A 23,629-nucleotide genomic window follows, 5' to 3' on the forward strand; every position below is an offset into this window, starting at 1 on the left:
ATGGTATATGGTATTTGTGCAATAACGGGACATTATACGGATAAGTGTCCCATACTTGGAAGTGAACCGGAAGATGTGAATGCAATGGGCGGATATCAAGGTCAACCAAGACCCACGGGATTTCAAAACAATTTCAACCCAAATTGGAGGAATACCCAAAACAACCCTTATCCACCAAAGCAAAATCCACCAAATCTTTTGATGAGACCCCAACATCCACAATACCAATCCCAAAAACCTCCATATCCAGAAAATTCTTATAACCCTCCAAATTACCAACACCCTCCACAACAAGGTCAATCAAGTGGTAACCATCAAATGAGCCTTCAAGAACTTGTCACTTCTCTTGCTCAAAGTCAAACCCAATTTCAACAAGAAACCAAGAATACTTTCTCCAACATTCAAGCACAAATTGGAGATTTGGCAACCGCTATCAACAAGATAGAACAAAGGGGTAGACTTCCATCTCAAACCGAGAAGAACCCCAATGTGAGTGCAATAACTTTGAGAAGTGGCCAAACACTTGGAGAAAGCAACCCCAAAAGAGTTTCAAGAGAAGAAGAAGATGAGGTTATTGTTGTTGAGCCTTCGAAGGTTGAAGCTACTCCAAAGGAACCGATTGTGCCAAATGTTGATCAACCCAATCCTTCCAACAAAACCCATCAAACCATTGGTCATACCACCTCCATTCCCTTCCCGGTTTGCCTTTTCCAAGAAGATAGAGGAAGAAAATGAATTATTTGAAACTTTTCGCAAGGTCCAAATCAACATTCCACTATTGAATGCTATTAAGCAAATTCCAAGTTATACAAAATTCCTCAAGGATTTATGCACCAAGAAGAGAAAATTCAAGGCAAATGAAAAGATTCAAGTCAATGCTAATGTGTCTACGGTTATCCAAAAGAAGCTTCCACCCAAATGCAAAGACCCGGGAATGTTTGCTATACCTTGTACCATTGGTGATTTACATGTTGAAAGTGCTATGTTAGATGTTGGAGCCTCGATCAATGTGATGCCATATTCGGTTTTTCAATCTCTCAATGTTGGACCTTTGGAAGAAACTGGAGTAATCATTCAATTAGCAGACAAGTCAAGTGTGTCTCCAAGAGGAGTGTTGGAGGACGTGTTAGTACAAGTTAATCAACTTGTTTTTCCAGCGGATTTTTATGTCATTGATCTTGTAGAGAAGACTCCTTCCAAATCATCTATGATCCTCCTTGGAAGACCTTTCATGCATACCGCTCACACAATCATTGATGTCCATAAAGGAAAGATAACTATGGAGTTTGATGGAGAAACCATTCACTTCAACATCTTTGAAGGAATGAGGTACCCTAGCAATATTTCTCCATTGTATCGGGTTGATGTGATTGAGCCAATAAACAGGATAAGCCCTAATGTATGCACAGACAAGATAATCATGGAAGATGATTGTAATCCTAAGAGGGAACCTCAAAGAAGATTGGATCCTCCAATGATGGAAGTGGTCAAGAAGAAGATAATTAAAAGGTTCAAAAGGTGCAAAGAGAAGAAAAAGGCATTTCATGACAAGCACATCACCCAAAAACACTTTATTCCGGGTCAAAAAGTTCTTCTTTATCATTCACGCTTAAAGCTATTCCCGGGAAAATTGCGATCTCGATGGCATGGACCTTTTAATGTTATAAAAGTGTTTGATCCTAGTGTGGTTGAAATCAAGAGTTTGGAAACAAACCAAATCTTCAAAGTGAATGGGCACCATTTGAAACTATTTTATGAAGGCTTTGACACGGGAGAATTCGACAACGTAACAATGGAAACACCGATTTACGAAGGTTGACGGAAGCGGGGCTATGTCTTGGCAAAGACGTTAAATAAATGCATTATGAATAAATAATCTCCGCTTGAAGTTTTGGGTGTTTCTAAACTTGAAGTTGGCCTAAAAATAAGCATATAGAAGTCTTCTAGTGATTTGGTGAAGTTTGAAAATTTCCAAAAATTTGACCTTTATGCGGGTGCCCGCGCAGACTTTGCGCGACCGACCCCAGCCGCGTAGGTCCCGAGTGCCAAATTACACCAACATGGGGTGCTCTCTGATTGCTGCGTGCGGGTGCCTGCGCAGCCGTTGCGCGACCGACCCCCAGCTGTGCAGATTCCGAGTTCCAAATTACCCCAACATGGGATGTATTCTGTCATGTGCGTGCGGCTGCCCCCCACCCGCGCAAAGTTTGCGCGGGTACCCGCGCAAATATGTCATTTCATAAGAAAATTTCGAGCCATTTCATATGCGTCCTTTGAGCGACCAAGCTTTCATCCATGTGTATTTAGGCGGCCAAGAACTCCATCCAAGCATCATTATGCGACCCATGTGTTGCTTCCATACCGTCCTCGCGTGCCTCCTCCACCGTGATCCCGGTATGATCCTTCCTTACTTTCATCCTAAACATTGAGGACAATGCTTAATTTTAAGCTTGGGGTGAGGTAATCTAATCTTTTATTTTTATTGAATTTAGGTTGTATATAGTTGCATTTAGAGTTAGTCATTTAGGGCATTCATAAAAATTGCATAAAAAATTCAAAAATATTGCATATTTTCTTTCTTTCTTTTCTAATTTTCATACTTTTTAAATGCATTCTAGTTTAAGTTCATGCATTCTTTTTCTCTCTTGTCTTCTCATCCCTACAGGTACCATAGCGCCGAGTCATAAGTATTGAATCATAGATTGGTCCCGGGTCTTGATATGGAATTCCTTGTATTTGATAAATGGGACACGTTTTGAGCCTCACAGACCACTTTGAGACCGCTTGTGTGGGGGTCAGATGCAGGTAGCTTGATTGGGTCTAGGTGCGGAGGGATGTGGTTGGTCATGCCAATGTGTGCGAGCAAAGACTAGCTCGGTAAGGTATTTTGAAGACATTGAAGATATTGAAGACTCGCATCTTGGTTTTGGAGGGAGTACCCCTTAGTACTCCCGAGTCTCGTCCGAGCCTTGCTTAGTTAGATTCTCACCATCTTTTTAGGATAGGTTATCGTTTTTCTAGGGGTCTAGAGTAGATAGTTAGATAGATTTTGTTTATCACACCTTGCATTGAGGTGTTTGATGAACTTTGAAGTGAGTCCCCCAATTCCCATCTTTTGGGACCAAGTCTTTTCTATAACACCCATTTTTGAGTCATTCCCCACCTTTTTTAGTTGATCTTGGCACATTGTCAATGATCATTAGGTGTTCATATTAGCCTCTATCTATCACTCAATTTTCACTATTGGAGTCCTATGTTACTTGGTGACATTCCTTAGACCTTCCAAGAAGCAACACAAATAATGAAGAAATTTGAAAAAGTGAAGAAAATAAGAGCCTATTAAAGATGATTCAAGAAAAGCAACAAAAGAAAAGAAGAAAAAATGAAGAAAAAGAGCAACACAAAAAGAAGAACAAGATTCCAAGTTCAAGACTTATGTTATATATCTAGTTTACAAAAAAAAAAAAAAAAAAAAAAAAAAAAAAAAGAAGAAGAAGTTGAATGTCAAGCAGCAAATGCGATTGAAGACCCAATAACAGAAGTTCAAGATTGAAGATTTAGGTTGTTAGGTTTAGATTTAGGTTAAGTAGAATTTTTATTATTTTATTTTATTTTTGATTTTTGGTGAGAAAAGGCCCCGACGATGAGATGGTAGACTGTAAAGGATAGTACAAGGGAGAAGCCTCTGAAACCAGATGTTTGCCTGGAGGCCGTGCTGCAAAGCCCTATTTCATTATTATACACTTTGGCCTGGCAAATGTAGGAATCATAGTGTGTGAATAGGCGCCTTTCCTTCGTGCACTATGGTCTACATTGGTGATTTAAAGTGCCCCCACTGGGCGCATCTCTGTTTCATTTGTCTTGCACACCGCGACCGCATCCAGCCGTGATCTATTCGCCCATCAAGTGGTTAAGAATGTGGTTTATGGTTCTAAACTGGGGAACATTTTGAAGATGCGTAGGGTCTATTGAAGGACTAATTCTGACCATGTTGACTGATGTTGACCAAGTTCTATGGTATCTTTCTTTTTCCTTTTTAGATAGTTCATCCCGAGCTCATTTTTAGTCTTGTTCTAACTTGACGACAAGTTAGGTTTAAGCTTGGGGTGATTTGATAGCTTATTTTATTTCCTTATTTTATTAGTTTATTTTAGATTTTTTAGACCCTTTTTATTATTATTGCATTGTATATTCTTTATTTTCTTTATTATGGATCATACCGGGTGCTTGTTATATTGCATGAGATATTTTGTAGGTTTTTCGGTGCTTGTTACGGTTGCGGGTTGATTGGAGACGGACTTAGTGGGCTTCTAAGGCATTATTGGGCTTGGCGGAATCAAAGAGGAAGAATTGGGCTTTGAAAGTGATTGGCTTGGATGATTTGGGCTTGTGAAGATGGATCATAAAATGCTAATTTTGGGCTTGGAGTATCCATTTGGTGGCTAAATGATAATTGGTGCATTTCAAATTACATGGACAAAGGGGGGACCAAAGGAATCTTTGGTAGTGGAAGGGTGGAGTGGCTTGGTGGACCAATAGCATTACAACAACATTTGCGCGGGTGGAATTTTCGTCGCGTGGGTACCCGCACAACTGCCCAATTTGGGCATTTTGGTCATTTGGCTTGCCATAACATTTGGGGATCAGATCTAGAGGCTCATTCACATTTTTCCACCATTGGAGACCTGCAAGAGGCGATTTTGGGAGCTAGAAATCATTTCCTTTCATCTTTCCAAATCTTAGGTAGTTTCTTTATGCAGTTAGATTATTGTTCTTGTTACTTTGTTGCCATGAGTGGCTAATACTGTTATTTGGTTTACTTTGGCTAAAAACCAATGAATGTTTGTGGGTTTTGAAGGATTTATGTTGATTATCAATTTATTCCATGTTTATGATTCTAGTTTGCAATTCTTATGCTTATTTGATGCTTTGATCATGAGCTTAGTATTTGATTGAGCAATGGTTGATTTATTTCATTGATTTTGCATTGGATCATTGAATTTATCTAGAACAAAGGCTTTATGATGGTAGAAATCATCTCTAGCTTATGAATCATAGCTCCTTTATGGATGTGTAAGCATTTGACATCCTCTAGGAATTGGGGATTCCTTCATTCTTAAGGCTAATTGATTTCTTGGGATTAATTGCTTCAATTGACCCTTGATCTTAATTAAGAAGGTGTGCTGTGGGCTTCCCCAACCTCCATACTACCTATGAGGAATCTTGGCATATCATGCTTCATGATTGCTATAACCAATTTGGGATGAAGGATAAGCTTTGTATTAGATCCTAATGATAAACACACAAATGTTCATTGTGTTGAATTGCCTTAGTTAACCAATTATTTCCAACCTTTGAGCATCTCATCAACTTGCTTAATTGCAAGGTTTTTTAGTTATTCAAGTATTTTAGTTTTCAAGTAATCAAACACCCCCCCTTTTAGTTTAATTGTAGTTAGTTAGATTAATTTCACTAGTTCTATTGAATTGCATTGGTGATTGAATACAACCATTTCCCCGAGGATCGATACCCCTTTTTACCATTATATTACGTTTATTTAGCAATCAAAGGGTGTAATTTGCTTGGTGGGCTTGACATCCCATCAAGTATGCCAACATGGTCCTTCCAAAATTTACACTATACTTGCAACTGTCCGTAAGCAACCAATACTTGGTAAACCTCAGATTGTCCTCGACAATTGCTTAACCATTTTAGTCGTATCCAGTTCTGGTTCATTCTCCTTCTTAATGCCCTAGGCATCTGGAAAATTCAGAACACATAAATATTATAGCATATGCAATCGACCCTATACCCAAAGCATATGGGATAAGATCCATAATGTCTCACATAAAGATGTGATACTTTATCAGTCTCTTGCTATAATATTTCCATATATAGAATTTCCTTATGTCAAATCTTTTCAACATAACATTCATATATATTTTTGACTAAACTTGATTAAAATCTCAATCTAAGCTTTTAGAATTGAAATGAATTATGAATTCCTCTCCCTTAGTTATAGCAAAACAACTTTTCAAACCCTGCAACTTTGCGATTTGAAACTTTTGTTTTCTATAATTAACATTGCTAACTTGCAACATTTACCATAATAATTATGTTCCAACTAGCATTATAATTATCATCTTACTAGCATAACACTAATGCTCCCACTAGCTTTGACATATACCCAGAAATCAGCTGGACTTCAAGAAATCAATACTTATTGACTTCCTTACCAAAGTTCAGATTTCTGATACGAGATGCTTCGATAAGACTTTATCTAGGCTTCTCAAACTCATACACCTTTCCTTAGATAGCTCACATGTGTGTCTAAACAATTTTAAAACTTACAACAATAAGTCTCAAATGTTTAGACCTTTTCCATTTCTCCCAAATCAAACTATGAATAGGGATGCCGTAATCATAATCGAATTTGAGAATGCAAATATCACAAATGCTATCTCCTTAAAATCTACTTAGTGAAAGCGTTTCCTCACAATCATTTTCATGAATTGGAGAGAAACCTTATGACACTTAGATTTTATGGTGTATGTGTTCCTATCCATGTGAATTTTGCATACCATAATCGCAAGACAAGGTTAGTGACAAATCCAAACTCATATGGACTGAACTTGTTCAATCTTAATTTCTTCCCACCTGGCAGCTCAATGGCCTATCATTGTTTCCAAGTTGTTATGAAAACAACTGAGCACTCATAGAACTCACATGCATAGTCATCTTTAACTGGAATGAGCATAGAAACAAGAATATGTCAACACGATATGTTACAAACCTCGAGTCGTGTGCTAGTGATTAATAATAGGTTTTATTCTTGATTAGTTCTCGAAACTTTTTCAAGATCTTTAAGACTCCCACTGTCCTCTTGACATATAAGATTTTCTTGTCATGAACCATTCCTTGACAAAACAAATATTCAAGAGTTAGTGCAGATTCTTATCTAGATAAACACTTCACATAATTGGTCTTAGTTGGTCTTTGTCCTTACCAAGACATCACAAATTACCAATTTCAAATGTACAAGAGCAAAAACATTTTACTCAACATTTGATTAGTGTTTTAAACCTTTTTAAGATTATGTCACTCAAGGTATAATCTTGGAGTATGACTCCAAGACTTGTTTTGGAACGAAGTATGACTCATCTTCTTGATTTAACCATTTCAATATTTCACGATTCCTCTTCTTAGCCATACAAATCCACTAAGATATCCTTAGAGGATCAATTGTTATATGGTTTTCCATAATCATTAAGATGATCATAAAACACGATACTAAAGTACTCTCCTATCTTTTCAGATTGGAAAAACTTTTATCTTTCTGCCTAATTTGATTCTTCTTATTCGCTTTGCTATACATTGAAACTTTTCCAATGATTCAGAATTACACTTACTCTTGTAAGTATAACAATAATTACTAAACTTTTAGTAAATCATGACGAATTGTCTTATCGATCTTTGTGGTGGACCTGACCAACGCACAACCAAGTGTACCCGATCCCCTAGTCCTTCACTTGACTCACATATACATGTGAACAAGGAATTAGTCTTAATTTCCCAAACACGAAGTTCTCATTCATCACACAATACAAGTTGCATGATTCAAAGTTTTTATCCAACTGAAACTTGGGTGATGAGAATCTTTCCTTATTTTGTAAATTTTGACACTACAACATCCTATGGTGCACATACAACCCTAAATGCTTTGGATCTATGTTTTCTATAATTATACATGCAATATTGTTTCCAAAGCATTAAGCCTACAACTAGCATACAATTGACATAAACAACATAAAAGACTAGTTCGGAGTTTACCTCTTTATGTAGCTTATAGAACTTGTTGTATTTGGCTTTTAAGAACTTAGCACCCCAAGTGTGATGCCTCAAACGGTTCACAACACACCTAGGACAAAGGAGAACTTGAGAGAGATGTTGATAGCTCCAAAATCGGCCCTAATGAACTCCAAGAACTCTAATGTGCTATTTTGGGTGCTAAGGGAGTCCTTTTATAGTGTGGCAAAGTCTAGGGTTACATCCATGCAAACCCCAATGCCCATGACCTTTCATATTACTTAGGCTCCATGGGTTAAACCTCCATGGACTACCATATTGCTTTAGCCCATCCTAAGTAACAATTGGCCCACACTATAAGAATCATTGATTTACCAAATCAATCCCCATATATTTAATTACTCCCTTTTGATCACATAATTAATTCCAAATTAATTGTTGATCAATATTAATTAAATAATATGATTTCATATTAATATATCAGAACTTATAATATAATAATAAATCATAAGTAACCTCTTACTCAAGCATCCATCCTATCAAATTGTCCTGGTGATATGCAACCTGAAATGGACCATGCTACTCTCGGGTCAAGTACATATGAATTATAGTTATGGGCTTAGACACATAATCCAACAAGTACTTGGTGGCAGTGATACATTGAGAGTAACTGGGTATAGTGATGCCAACTTTCAAACGGATAGAGACAACTTCCGTTCTCAATCTGGTTGGGTGTTTACCTTAAATGGAGGAGCGGTTACTTGGAAAAGTTCAAAGCAAGAGATAGTGGTTGATTCTACCTTCGAATCTGAGTACATAGAGGCAAGCGAAACATCAAAGGAGGAAATTTGGTTGAAGAACTTCATCGGAGACCTTGGAGCTGTTCCAACCATCAAGGAGTCAATGTAAATTTTCTGTGATAATGAAGGAGCGGTGGTCTTGACAAAAAAAACCAATAAATCATGACAGATCAAGACATATGCACAAAAATACCATTTCATCATACATAGAGTAGAAGAAGGTCACCTCGTAATGAAGAGGGTATCAACTAAAGAGAATCTTACATATCCACTCACAAAGGGTCTGAGTAGCGCTAAAACACGTTCAACATGCTAGGAGCATTGGTCTGAAAGATGATATTAGTTTTAGTAGTTAAATAGTTAGTTAAAACTTGTAACAAAGTAAATGCAATTGACTTTTGATGATTAAATAATAGAGAATTATTTATGAGTTTGTTTGCTACCTTTTGTCAATTGTTTATTATTGTATTTCATTTTGCATGTTTTACTTCCCGAATAATTCGATTATTCAAACTCCACAATCAATCATACTTTTGGAAATAAATAGTGAATTAAGATTGTCATGAACTAGATTGTAGATTGCCTAAAGAGTTTTAGACATAGCAATTGTATTGTTGCAATGTTCATGAGTACTTTGAAATTGAGATCTAAGTATTGGATTAACTCACGCCCAGAGAATTACTTCATGAAATTTATCACGAGTAATTCTAAGACGATAATATCTTATAATCTTGAAACGGAGATATATGAGTTGTGGTTTACAAGTTAGTTGTGCATTGATGATATGTAAAAGCATCAGTAACTTGATGTTATAAAACGTATTGTTGTGCATGATTTGATGAGTAAATGGTGCAAGCATATAAGTCATAGTTTATTCGTTCCTTTTGTCTTAATGGGAAAAGCGGTATCTTTGCACCCCTCGGTGATTTGGTGTTGACTTATAGTGTCGGGCCCGGCCATGATTAAATTAATGTGTTCGATTAGAAGTTTATGTCATTACAAATCAGAAATCGGGAAACAAAGTATTGGACAATGAGATTGATTATGTTCCATGTCTCATGTTCGAATGATATCTTAAAGAATAGAGGATTATATGATCACTTATCTTAGGACTAGTAACTGACTGGGTCAGAGTTCGACAGCGGCTTTTGGAAGCTATAATTTGTTGATCGATTCAGAAGGCATACTGACAATTATAGTTATTAGACTTATCCAAGTGGTAAATTGTTGGATTAGGTGTCTTAGACCATAACAATAATTGGTATATACTTGAATTGATGGTAGCACAATCCTTTTGGGTTGTCTCAAACTTAGCAATCAGATACGATCACTTTTTAGAGAGAGAAATTTATTATGTGATTAATAAATTTAAATAAATGATTTATTAATATATTACAAGCCTCGGAGCCATGACACGCCATGGCGAAACCATGAAGAGCTTTTTAGAACCTTTCTTCCAACAGATCAACAAGAAGGTATCATTGTTATTTGCTACAATAACAATCAAGGTATGTAATCCTTCACCCTAATTTGGTATTTTTCGAAAATAGTCTAGTATTCTTAGGGTTTCTTTTTGATGTTCTTAGTTATAGGTTATGTAGAGAAAACATAGATCTTCATTAGGGTTACATGCACGCCTAAGAGTTTAAGTTTGTTTGGTTTGCATAAAATTCATCATAACCTTTGTTACAAAAAACATAATGAAAAAAAATTCAGCTCAAACAGAGTTTGTATGTGAAAGTTAGTTAAGTTATTTTTTTATATTTTTCACCGAGTAGCTTACTTTGGATGTAAGTATGACTTCCCGGCCTTCAAATTTGAAGTGTGATATATCTATGGATTACCATTGTTACAAAGAACACAATAAAAATCAACTAAAACCGACTTTACATGAAAAAGTTAAGAAAATTTTTACATTTTCGTAGGTTACCAAGATTTTCTCATGTTAGGTCGATTTTCTCATGTCCATATTAATGAAATCGACATCGTTTTGGAAAAAAAATGGGACAAAAATCGTAGGCAACCTGCGAAATTGTGGCTATTTGGAAAATTTTCTTATTTTAAGCTATTTTTTGAAAAAAAAAAAGAAAAAGGATTAGCTATTATGATATTTTCTTTTTAATAAATTGATATAATTTTCTTTCGTCATTGTTATTTTATCTTTGCTTTGTAAAGAGTAGTTTGGTCAACTGATTTAATTTTCTTCAATCTTTGCCTCGTGAAGGATAATGTTCTTTTCTTTCTTATTTGTTTCCCAAAGGTTAATTTGGATTGATATAATTGTGTGTCATCGTTGTTACTTTGTAGCTGCTGATGCACGGACAAATATATTAATTCAGTTTAAAGTTTGAAAACGATGTTTTTGGGTTTCCTTTTTCTAATTTACTGGCCCACCGTTCATTTCCTTTTTCCCAGTCCACCTACTTGTATCATTTATGTGTGCATTGCCTCTTGTTTCGTCTCATCGCTAAATACCTTCCTGCTGTTTGATGGTTGAATGAAATACTCTTAGGGTTTAGGGTTCTTAGGATTGTTGGAATCTTACAGACTCAGGAAGAATTGGAATCTAATTTATATTTTTTTATGTTTAATTCAATATTGAAAAGATATTGAAAACCATAATAAGATGAAATTTCCATCAACCGGGAAAATATCATTTAATCATAATGAGTAAAGAACTAAATTCTAATTCATAAAGAAAATGCAAAAGATTTATATATATATATATATATATATATATATATATATATATATATATATATATATATATATATATATTAAATTACATATGAAATTTTATTTGCAAAAGACTAAACTACACAAATGTTCCATGTGGTTTGCTTAAAGTTGTCACTTTGGTCTAAAAAGGTTTGGACTAGTATCAGTGGTCCAAAAGTTTGATTTTTTTACGAATTTGGTCCAATTTGCTTTGAATTTTTTTTATAATTACGATTTTGCCCTTATTTATTTTTTATAAATTTATAATTATCATAATTAACAATTAAACAAAAATAAAATAAAAACCTAAACTATACCCCCACATCCTTTTAATCTCCAATCTCTCCCTCTACTATTCACTAAAACCACCGGTGCCACCACTGGAAACAGGTGCTACTATCGGAAATTCGTACCACCACTGTCAGCCGATGTCATCGTCAACGCCACCACCATCGTCTTCGTCGACCACCACCGCCATCACCCACAACTTAAAAGTGTCTCCTTGACACGTGATAAACGAAACCTATAAATCTACTTTCACATATCTATTTTTAGCATGTGTGATATTTTTCTATGATTTCTATGATTTTTCTTTAACATGTCAACTTCAATTCAAAATTTGAAAATACAAAATTCAATCATAATAAAATTTTCGAAATATATTGTAAAGTATTATGTTTATTTTATTTAGCAAATTAATTCGGAGTTACTTACAATCGACAATACATTGGATTTTTTTTTAAAATTATTATTTTTTTCATCTATAATAATTTTAGACATATTAACCATGATTTTCAGAAGTTATAACCTAATTATTGATATTTAGAATGTTTCAAAATTAATCTATTATAAAAAAACTATGTAGTGGCACATCCGCACATGTAGGTAATGACCAGGAAAATGTAAGGCGTAACGTCTAGAAATAAAGTTAAGATATTTTTTACTTAACTTTATTTTATTATCTATATTTATTGATTAATTGACGATAAAGTGGTTGTAGGTGTTTTGACGCGGATAATTGAAGATGGAATATTTTCAACGTACAATTCAAGGTATGTGGTAAATTATGTATATTGCCATTTATTGCTTTAGACCATAATTTCATTAATTACGAGTAAAAACGAATTAGGTCATTTACCAATTCTAACCATCAAAGGACTTCTAGCTAGGGATGAATAGTTTTTTCAAAATCCCGATCCCGTATCGGTACCGAACCATACCGAATTTAAAAATATAGGACGGTATTTGGTCTTCAAAATACATGAAATTCGAGAATCGGTACCTCCGGTACCGGTACTAGTACCAAAAACCGGTACCATTCCCGGTACCGGTATCAATATCGGTGATGTTAATTCGGTTCGGTACTCGGGATTGATTTTTGATCAACTTCGGTTTTCGGGAAATCGGGAACGATACGGGTCAGTACCAGTTCCATCCCACGCTCATCCCTACTTCTAGCCCAGCTGTACCGGATGTTGTCCTTCCTCCTAGAGGTTGAGGGTTCAAGTCTTATTGGAGACATAAGTGGTATTAAGAATAGTTTTAGAAGTAGTGTAGATTTGTCATTCTAAAAAAAGCCATTCTAACCGAAAGTGTAAAAGATGAAAATTAGGCTTCTTGAGTAATATTTTAATGAACAAAGTTATTTTTTTTGGAAATCGCAATATATATATATATATATATATATATATATATATATATATATATATATATATATATATATATATGGGCTTAGGGAATATGTGGCTGTTATGTACCTAATATTAGGTATAAAACCATCAATAACTACATAGTTTTAACAAAATGCAATCAAATCTCTCTATCATCTTTCTTATATTCACTATTAGAGTAGATGATAGGCTTTATACATATTTTTATGGAGTTTTAAATATTTTATTTTACACCACAAACCATGTATAAAAATACATTATCAACTACCTATAAATCTTTATATTCAAATTTAATATAGAAAATTATAGTGAAAGATTAAAATTGTTTGTTAAAAACCCAATAAACTTCTTCTCATAACACATCAAAAAGGACCATGCAAGTATATATATGGTAGGTGTCAAAGAAAGCGATAAAGCCTACTAAAGGTCTAATAAAAACAACACGTTCGAAATATATAGATGCTGGAGATAAATTGTAACACCCGGATTCCCAGGTATGATGTTTTGTTCTTTTATTTTTGGGTGTTGAGGGGAGACTCGGCGAGTTGGCATCTAGACTCGCCGAGTATGGTCGCGGATTTGTACGCAAGTTCACAGCTGGACTCGGCAAGTTCACAGCTGGACTTGGAGAGTCCACGTTGTTTAATGAAACCCTAATTTTCAGGGTTTGAGACCTATTTAAAGGGTCTTAGGGTCGTCATTTGCGGCCACCAACCCCCAGAGAGAAACCCTAAAGAGATCTAGAGCGTTTGTGAGGAAGGAGAGGCCAATCTTGAACTTTTGTGGGTGATTTGCAAGAAGGAAGTGTTCAAGGCAAGAGGAGGCTGAAGGAGGTGCGATTTTGGTGGTTTTTGAGCTCATAGAGATTGTATTGAGGTATTATTCTCAGACCTTCTTCAGTTTTTGGTGCTGATTCTTAGTGTTAGGGTTTTCTAACCCTTTTAGAGGTTGATTAAGTGGTGTATTTGGTCCCTTCTCGAGTTGTGTTCTGGATCTGGACCCAAAGAGGTCCAGAGACCTTAACCCTTGGAGCTTTATGAGTAATTTTGGGAGTCATGAGCTTGGAATGTCATTTTTGGGGCTAAATCACCATTTTGGACCATTTAGATGTTATATGTGTGTCAAGGTCCGAACTTTACGTAATTATCATGCTTGGGGAGGCCAGATTTATGATTGTATGGAACAGATCTGACCTCAGAAGTTGTTTTCAGTTTGTGCATGGCATGAACTCGCCCGAGTCCGAAGAACAGACTCGGCGAGTAGTATGAAGGTTGCCCGTTAATCACTCGGTGAGTGGACTTGTCGAGTTGGGGGAATGACTCGGTGAGTCAGGGAGAGTCAGGGGTCTGAGTTCAAGTTGGAACTCGCCGAGTTGTTCTTGAGACTCGGCGAGTTGAGTCGGGGTGGCCCCGCGATTCATGCCAGGTGGAACTCGTCAAGTCAAGGGGAGTACTCGACTTTCCAAAAGAGGATCTAAGAGAGTCAGTGGACACGTGCAGACTCGCCGAGTCGCCCTAGTGCACTCAACGAGTCGGGTCAAGTTTGACCGTTGACCTTGCTGACTTTTAGGGTTGAGTACAGTTGTATTTATGAGAGTATTACTATATGTGATTAGGCGGAGGCTAGATCACACTTCTTACGAGTCAGATATTTACCGAGACATCGAGGTGAGTCTTCTCACTATACGTTACCTAGAATGGTACTATGTGATGACCAGAGGGTCTTATGTGTTACGTATCAGATTATGTGCTATGTGATATTTGTATGTTGTATGATGATATAGACCGGACCGGAGGGTCCAACGAGCTGTGACCGGACCAGAGGGTCCAACAAGCTACGGGACTGGAGGCTCCCGCTGAGACACATCGACCGGAGGGTCGTATTATAGCCTCGAGTGGCGTATGTGCTATATGTGGTATTTTGGGGAACTCACTAAGCATTTATGCTTACAGTTGTTGTGTTATGTGTTTCAGGTACTAGTGATGAGCGCGGGAAGGTGCCGGCATGATTCGTACACACACGCACTAGAGTTTTTGCTAAGATTCTTGGGAGATGTTTTGTGACAATAACATTTGATACAATGTGTTGACATTATTTTATGAATGAATGAATGTTTTAAAAATGAAAAATTATTTTGGAAATTTACGTTGTTACAAGTTGGTATCAGAACCTTGGTTTGAGGGATTCAGATGCATCTTCGGACGTATCTGAACTCAAACTGAGGATTTGAGGAAAAATCTTGATAATGAAGTAAAACTTTTGAAAAGAGTAAAAAGAGTTTTGAGACAAACAGAGCAGATCCGTGTGTACGATCAGCCAACGCCCGAACGGTGAATCCCCAAAAGTACCCTTACATTATGTGTTATGAGATATGTTATGTTGTGCATGCTAGAGTAGGCTAGGTATACATATTAGGACTAGAGTGACCTGATTTGCGATGCCTTAGCCTAGGAGATTTCTGTTGCTGAGATGCTCTGAGAGTAGATTACTTGTAATCCAAGATCCAAAGAGGAGGACTTGGAGTGAATACTGATGCGGTGTGGTCAGTAGTATTGGGCCCGTACTACTGGAGACACCGGATCAGTGGGCATTCCAAGTAAGAATCTTTTGGACAACAGAGGATAAGTAGGATTGCGTCATCGAGTATGTGTATGCTCGATCGAGTTTCTGATAATTTTTGTTGTATTTCAGAAGCATCATGGTTGGGACTCGACACACACCTGAGAGCAGTGGTGTCAGCGATGAGGAGATCCGTCGATTGATTCATGAGGAGGTTGCTGCTGCCATCCGGGCTGAGATTCCTGAGATGTTTGGGGACATCAAGACCACGTTGATTAAGACTTTTGATGAGCGGTACGCAACATTGACTGAGGCTGTTGCAGCTGCAGCTACTGCTGCTGTTGCTGCTGCCAGACCTCAGGGAGGTGACTCGATGTTGTTCCGGGAGTTCAGCAACACGAAGCCACCAGAGTTCGACGGGAAGCAGGACCCGATTGCCGCTATGAGGTGGATCTCTGACATCGAGGGATGTTTCTATACGTGTTCTTGTCCAGAGCACTTGAGGGTTCGGTTCGCCTTGAACCAGCTCCGCCTGGGAGCGAAGGGTTGGTGGAAGTTCGTGACGGCGAACTTCACTTTAGCTGAGATTTCCGAGGTGACCTGGGAGAGGTTCACCGCTAAGTTCAGAGAGGAGTATGTTCCCCCGATGGAGAGGGAATGGTTGATCCAGGAGTTCTTGACCCTCAAGCAGGGTACCGATTCTGTGGCAGTCATCACCAGGAAGTTTCATGAGAGGGCGATGTTTTGCCCTGAGCAGGTGTCGTTTGAGCAGCCTCATATGAGCCATTATCTGAGTGTGCTGAGGAGAGATATTCGGGAGTTCATGGCGAATTCGACTTACCGGACATTTGCTGAGCTCCAAGCAAATGCCCGGAAGAAGGAGATCGAGTCGGAGACTCAGGACAGGGAGGAGGCCGAGTCTCAGAGGATGGATCGGCGGCCGGCTCAGTCTCAGCCGACAGCCAAGCGGGCTAGACCTGCTGATTCGAGATCTGGGGGCGCGAAGGGCCGCACTTGTGGGAAGTGCGGTAAGAGTCACGAAGGGTCATGCAGGGCTGGGGTGTGCTACAAGTGAGGGAAGGAGGGGCATATCGCGAGGGATTGCCCCAAGGGATTTTCGGTTTGCTTTCATTGCAACCAGACCGGCCATCGGAAGGCCGAGTGCCCGCAGCTTCTTAAGGGATCTGCGCCTGCTGCTAGGGCTACCGAGGTTTGGCCGGTGAAGGCCGAGGCCCCGAAGGCTCGTGGGAGAGCATTTCAGTTGACCATGGAGGAGGTCCGCGCGGCGTCCGATGTTGTGGCTAGTATGTATTCTCTTTTCATCTTTTATTCGAGTTGAGTTTTTATGCTTATATGATGTTATGCATGGGTACTTTTCTTGTGAGTTCTGTGCCTGCGTTGGTATTATTTGACTCAGGTGCGAGTCGGTCGTTTGTTTTCGTAGCATTTAGTCAGCATATTAGTGTCCGTCGAGAGGCGTTGGATCGACCTCTGCGAGTTTCCATAGCTGATGAGCGAGTAGTGTATGCTTTGGATGTGATTCGAGGATGTGTCCTTGAGATCTTCGATGTGGAGTTCCCGATAGATCTGGTTCCGATCGCGATGGGGGACGTGTGTGTTATAGTGGGTATAGATTGGATGAGCCGATATGGAGCTGTGATAGACTGCGAGCATCAATTGGTGACGATTCGAGACCATAGTGGGGGAGTTCTTACGGTGTACGACGAGGGTACACGTATGGGGTCAGCATTTTGTTCGGCCGCCAGAGCGAGACAGAGTCTACAGCAGGGCTGTAGGGGATTTGTGGCATATGTGATGGATGCGAGGGTTGATTCAAAGAGACCGAAGTCGGTTAATAAGGTTCCGATACTGCGTGAGTTCCTGGATGTGTTTCCAGAGGAGTTGTCGGGTGTGCCTCTGGAGAGGCAGGTAGAGGTCGGTATTGAATTGGTTCCGGGAGCTGTGCCTATCGCCAAGGCGCCTTATCGCCTTGTGCCTCCGGAGATGCAGGAGTTATCCTCGCAGCTCCAGGAGCTGCTGGGGAAGGGATTTATTAGGCCGAGCAGTTCGCCATGGGGGGCTCCTATTCTTTTTGTCAAGAAGAAGGATGGTTCGCATCGGACGTGCATTGATTATCGTGAGTTGAATAAGCTAACGGTTAAGAACCGTTACCCTTTGCCAAGGATCGATAATTTGTTCGATCAATTATAGGGAGCATCTTGGTTCTCCAAGATCGATTTGAGGTCTAGTTATCATCACGTGAGGGTGCGGGAGGAGGACGTCCAGAAGACAGCATTCCGGACTCGTTATGGGCATTACGAGTTCATGGTAATGCCTTTCGGACTCACCAACGCACCGGCGGTGTTCATGGATCTCATGAACAGGGTGTGCAGACCGATGTTGGATCGCTCAGTGATCATGCTCATCGACGACAAATTGATGTATTCGAGATCCCGAGAGCAGCATGAGGAGCATTTGAGGGAGATCCTTGGAGTTCTGAGATCGGAGAGGCTTGATGCCAAGTTCTCCAAGTGTAAGTTCTGGCTACGAGAGGTTCAGTTTCTAGGGCACCTCGTTAACCAGAATAGGATATTGGTCGATCCGGCCAAGATCGAGGCGGTCATGAGGTGGGAGGTGCCGAGATCACCCACCGAGATCAGGAGTTTTCCGGGTTTGTCCGGCTATTATTGGAGATTTATTAAGGATTTCTCCAAGATCGCCGTGCCACTCACCAAGTTGACCCGGAAGGGTGTTGCGTTTTCTTGGGATCCGGAGCAGCAGACCTCGTTCGAGACACTTCACCAGAGATTATAAGAAGCCCCAGTGTTAGCCCTTCCGAAAGGGATGGTAGATTTTGTGGTATATTATGATGCATCAATATACGGATTGGGAGCGGTGCTTATGCAGAGGGGGCATGTGATTTCATATGCATCGAGGCAGCTTAAGCCTCATGAGTCAAGATACCCCACTCATGATTTGGAGTTGAGAGCGGTAGTGTTCGCTCTCAAGATCTGGCGACATTATCTGTATGGGGTTTGGTGTATGATATACACGGACCACAAGAGCTTGAAGTATTTGATGGACTAGCCCAACCTGAATATGCGCCAGAGGAGGTGGTTGGACGTGGTCAAGGATTATGATTGTGAGATCCTGTACAACCCGGGCAAGGCTAATGTTGTAGCCGATGCAGTGAGTCGTAGGGCGGAGGGCGCTCCATATCGAGATGTCTGTTTGAGATTGACAGTGATGACCCCGGTGTTGGATGCTATTCGTGGGGCCCAGGCTGAGGCTGTGAAGCCAGAAAGCTAGAAGAGAGAGCGAGTTGTCGGGTTAGTATCGGAATTGGTTACCGATAGCCGGCGGCTTATGACATTTCAGGGTCAGATTTGGGTACCGTCCATGGGTGGCACGCATACCATTTTGATGGAAGAGGCTCATCGATCGAAATTCTCGATCCATCTCGGGGCTACTAAGATGTATTTGGACCTGAAAAAGAATTATTGGTGGCCCTGTATGAAGAGGGATGTCGCATGGTTTGTAGAGAGGTGCTTGACCTGTCGCAGGGTGAAGGCCGAGCACCAGCGTCCACATGGTAAGCTGCAACCATTAGAGATTCCCCGAATGGAAATGGGAACAGATTACCATGGATTTCATCACCAAATTGCCAAGGACTGTGAGGGGTGTCGATGCAATTTGGGTGATTGTGGACAGATTGACGAAGAGTGCTCACTTCCTGGCCATCAGTGAGAGCTCTTCCACGGAGAATTTGGCAGAGACGTACATGAGAGAGTTGGTATCGTGGCATGGAGTGCCGATCTCGATCGTCTCAGATCGAGATGTACGTTTCACTTCCAGATTCTGGAAGAAATTTCATGAGGAATTGGGTATGAAACTGCATTTTAGTACCGCATATCACCCACAGACTGATGGGCAGAGTGAGCGGACGATACAGACGCTCGAGGACATGCTCCGGGCATGTGTGTTGGATTTCGGCGGGAGTTGGGACACGTATTTTCCCTTGGCGGAGTTTTCTTATAACAACAACCATCATTCGAGCATTGGCATGCCGCCCTTTGAGCTGTTCTATGGGAGGAGGTGTCGAACCCCTATTTGTTGGGGAGAAGTAGGGCAGCGTGTGATGGGCAGTACCGAGATTGTGCTTCAGATGACAGAGCAGATCCAGAATGTCAGGCAGAGGTTGTTAACCGCTCAGAGTCGTCAGAAGATTTATGCAGACAGACGCCGGTCCGAGCTCGAGTTTCAGGTCGGCGACTTCGTGCTCCTGAAGGTCTCTCTTTGGAAAGGAGTGATCCGATTCAGGAAGAGGGGCAAGTTGGGGCCCCGATATATTGGTCCTTTCGGGGTGATCGCGAGGGTAGGCAGGGTAGCCTATTGTTTGGAGTTGCCAGCAGAGTTGGGTCAGATTCATGACACTTTCCACGTGTCGCAGTTGCGAAAGGATATAGCTAACGAGTCGGCAATGGTGCCATTAGAAGATATTCAGGTGGATGCGAGCCTGAATTATGCTGAGACACCGGTGGCGATCAGGGATCGGAAGATCAAGATTTTGAGGAACAAGGAAGTGCCACTGGTGTAGGTCCAGTGGCAGCATCGGAAAGGGTCAGAGTTGACTTGGGAACCAGAGCGTGAGATGCGGGAGCAGCATCCGGAGCTGTTTGCAGAGTGAGACTTCGAGGGCGAAGTCTGATTCTAGTGGGGGAGAATTGTAACACCCGGATTCCCAGGTATGATGTTTTGTTCTTTTATTTTTGGGTGTTGGGGGGGGGACTCGGCGAGTTGGCGTCTAGACTCGCCGAGTATGGTCGCGGATTTGTACGCAAGTTCACAGTTGGACTCGGCGAGTTCATGAGTGGACTCGGCGAGTCCACGCTGTTTAATGAAACCCTAATTTCCAAGGTTTGAGACCTATTTAAAGGGTCTTAGGGTCGCCATTTGCGGCCACCAACCCCCAGAGAGAAACCCTAAAGAGATCTAGAGCGTTTTTGAGGAAGGAGAGGCCAATCTTGAACTTTTGTGGGTGTTTTTGCAAGAAGGAAGTGTTCAAGGCAAGAGGAGGCTGAAGGAGGTGCGATTTTGGTGGTTTTTGAGCTCATAGAGATTGTATTGAGGTATTATTCTCGGACCTTCTTCAGTTTTTGGTGCTGATTCTTAGTTTTAGGGTTTTCTATCCTTTTAGAGGTTGATTAAGTGGTGTATTTGGTCCCTTCTTGAGTTGTGTTCTGGATCTGGACCCAAAGAGGTCCAGAGACCTTAACCCTTGGAGCTTTATGAGTCATTTTGGGAGTCATGATCTTGGAATGTCATTTTTGGGGCTAGATCACCATTTTGGACCATTTAGATGTTATATGTGTGTCAAGGTCCGAACTTTACGTGATTATCACGCTTGGGGAGGCCAAATCTATGATTGTATGGAATAGATCTGACCTCAGAAGTTGTTTTGAGTTTGTGCATGGCATGAACTCGCCGAGTCCGAAGAACAGACTCGGCGAGTAGTATGAAGGTTGCCCGTTAATCACTCGGTGAGTGGACTTGTCGAGTTGGGGGAATGACTCGGTGAGTCAGGGAGAGTCAGGGGTCTGAGTTCAAGTTGGAACTCACTGAGTTGTTCTTGAGACTCGGCGATTTGAGTCGGGGTGACCCCGCGATTCATGCCAGGTGAAACTCATCGTGTCAAGGGGAGTACTTGACATGCCAAGAGAGGATCTAAGAGTTAGTGGACACGTGCAGATTCGCCGAGTCGCCCTAGTGCACTTGACGAGTCGGGTTAAGTTTGACCGTTGACCTTGTTGACTTTTAGGGTTGAGTACAATTGTATTTATGAGAGTATTACTTTATGTGATTAGGCGGAAGCTAGATCACACTTCTTCCGAGTCAGATATTTACCAAGACATCGAGATGAGTCTTCTCACTATACGTTACCTAGAGTGGTACTATGCGATGACCAGAGGGTCTTATGTGTTATGTATGAGATTATGTGTTATGTGATATTTGTATGTTGTATGATGATATAGACCGGATCGGAGGGTCCAATGAGCTGTGACCAGACCAGAGGGTCCAACGAGCTACGAGACTGGAGGGTCCCGCTGAGACACATCGACCAGAGGGTCGTATTATAGCCTCAAGTGGCGTATGTGTTGTATTTGGTATTTTGGGGAACTCACTAAGCATTTATGCTTACAGTTGTTGTGTTATGTGTTTCAGGTACTAGTGATGAGCGCGGGAAGGCGCCGGCATGATTCGTACACATACACACTGGAGTTTTTGCTGAGATTCTGGGGAGATGTTTTGTGACAATAACATTTGATACAATGTGTTGACATTATTTTATGAATGAATGAATGTTTTAAAAATGAAAAATTATTTTGGAAATTTACGTTGGTACATAAATTATGAAATTAGGAATAATATGAGCTCAAAAGCAATATGAAGAAGCTAACAAAGAAAAAAATTATGTTTTTTTAATCAAAATGAATTCAATTTTGATGGTTCTATACCTAATATTGCATACATGACAGCCATATGAGGAGTGTATCCACTTAGCCCAATTACACCTGCCACTTATAAATCTATATTTATACCAAAGAAAAGAAACCGACATAACATCATCAACAATCTTCACATGAGAAATGTATATATTGTCGATGTCACACTCCCGAACCAGACGGCGGAAACGTCCGAGGGCTCGCGTGACTTAAATTGAATATCATCACAATGAATATACATGAATCATAACATAAACATCACCATGCATCAATATATTACAACTGACATTGTTCACATCAAGTACATTGTTTTAACATTACAAATCCATAACATAAATTGTTTGCTAGTTTTCAAAAGCACAACACCCTAACATACTTGGTGCTACTCCTAAGCTTACTTGTTACCTGAGAATACAAGTTATTTTGAAAACGGTCAACATATGGAATGTTGGTGAGTTCATAAGCAGGTTTGATATGAAAATGTTTTGTGTAGTTTGTAAGAAAACAACCCAGAAAATCTGATATTTTCTGAAAAGACAATTGTTTATATAAAAGTGTGAAGATCCGTAAATATATGCATGATGATTTCCAAAAATGTATAGTTGAAAAGCTTTGTATTAAAAGTACCAGTGAAAAATGTTAAACTTCCCCGGAAAACCCGATGGTTTCCAATAACAAAATATCATATAACTATTCGAATTGTTATTCCATCACGTGAATGATTTTTATTTGCCTTGATTACTTGATTAGTATTGGATTTATTTATGTAAGTCGTTATAACCATGCATGATAATGACTAGTTCGTCTGTCTTGGCACTCTGGTGAACGCCGGAATTGATCTTAAGATTTTGTCACCCTAGACTGGCCGAGTCTAACTGTAGCGAACAGCTGAGATGTTGGGGAGTCACCCCCGTATAGATCTATACACAAACTCTCGCTCTCCCTCCAGGAGACTTTGATTATAACTACAAACTACGACCGACACACGTTGGTGCCACCCGTTATTACTCACTAAATCCCAACTGAATTTGATTACTTTCAATTATCGACTTGTACTTGTTTACTTGGATTGATGATAGGCCTAATAAACGAGGAGAAGAGGATTACAAGGTCCTACTAATCCCATGTATTATTTATGGCTATTGGGTATACGAAGGACACATTGGGCCATTTCGCATTTGATTTACTTGGACCTTACTAGCATTGCTAATGGGCCACTAAGGCCCAATAGCACTTAAAATCCATTGAGGGTCCCTTAAATATGAAATTGGGTCATATAAGGCCCAATAACTTTTATTATTATCCCTTGGGCCCAAAAATCATGTTAATGGGTCACAAAGGCCCAACAAGCATAATTAGAACTTTCAAGCCCAAAGATTTGAATGTTTACTTGTTTTAGGTATAGTTTAATTGTTGGAAAGTTTGATTGAGTGATTGTTAATTTCGCACCGGAACATGGCCGGTCGGTTATTTTTAACGATGTTTGGAATTATATGTATTATCATCTTTCCATTTTCATGAATTGTAGTTTGGTATTTTTATTCAAACTCAAATATCTTAAAAACAAAATAAT

At 39.8% G+C, this 23,629-nt stretch overlaps 1 protein-coding gene across 1 annotated transcript; it reads left to right on the forward strand.

The window, feature by feature from the left end:
• The first annotated feature begins 201 nt into the window (after positions 1 to 201).
• LOC145060323 (uncharacterized) lies at positions 202 to 1,819 on the forward strand. Its single transcript, XM_079008012.1, has 2 exons — positions 202 to 699; positions 758 to 1,819. Exons 1-2 carry the CDS (start codon positions 202 to 204, stop codon positions 1,817 to 1,819), a joined length of 1,560 nt encoding a protein of 519 aa, XP_078864138.1.
• The last annotated feature ends 21,810 nt before the right edge of the window (positions 1,820 to 23,629 follow it).

Source organism: Lactuca serriola, chromosome 6 (genome assembly GCF_051521515.1).
Source record: "Lactuca serriola cultivar US96UC23 chromosome 6, Lser_US96UC23_V15, whole genome shotgun sequence".
NCBI classification, from domain to species: Eukaryota; Viridiplantae; Streptophyta; class Magnoliopsida; order Asterales; family Asteraceae; genus Lactuca; species Lactuca serriola.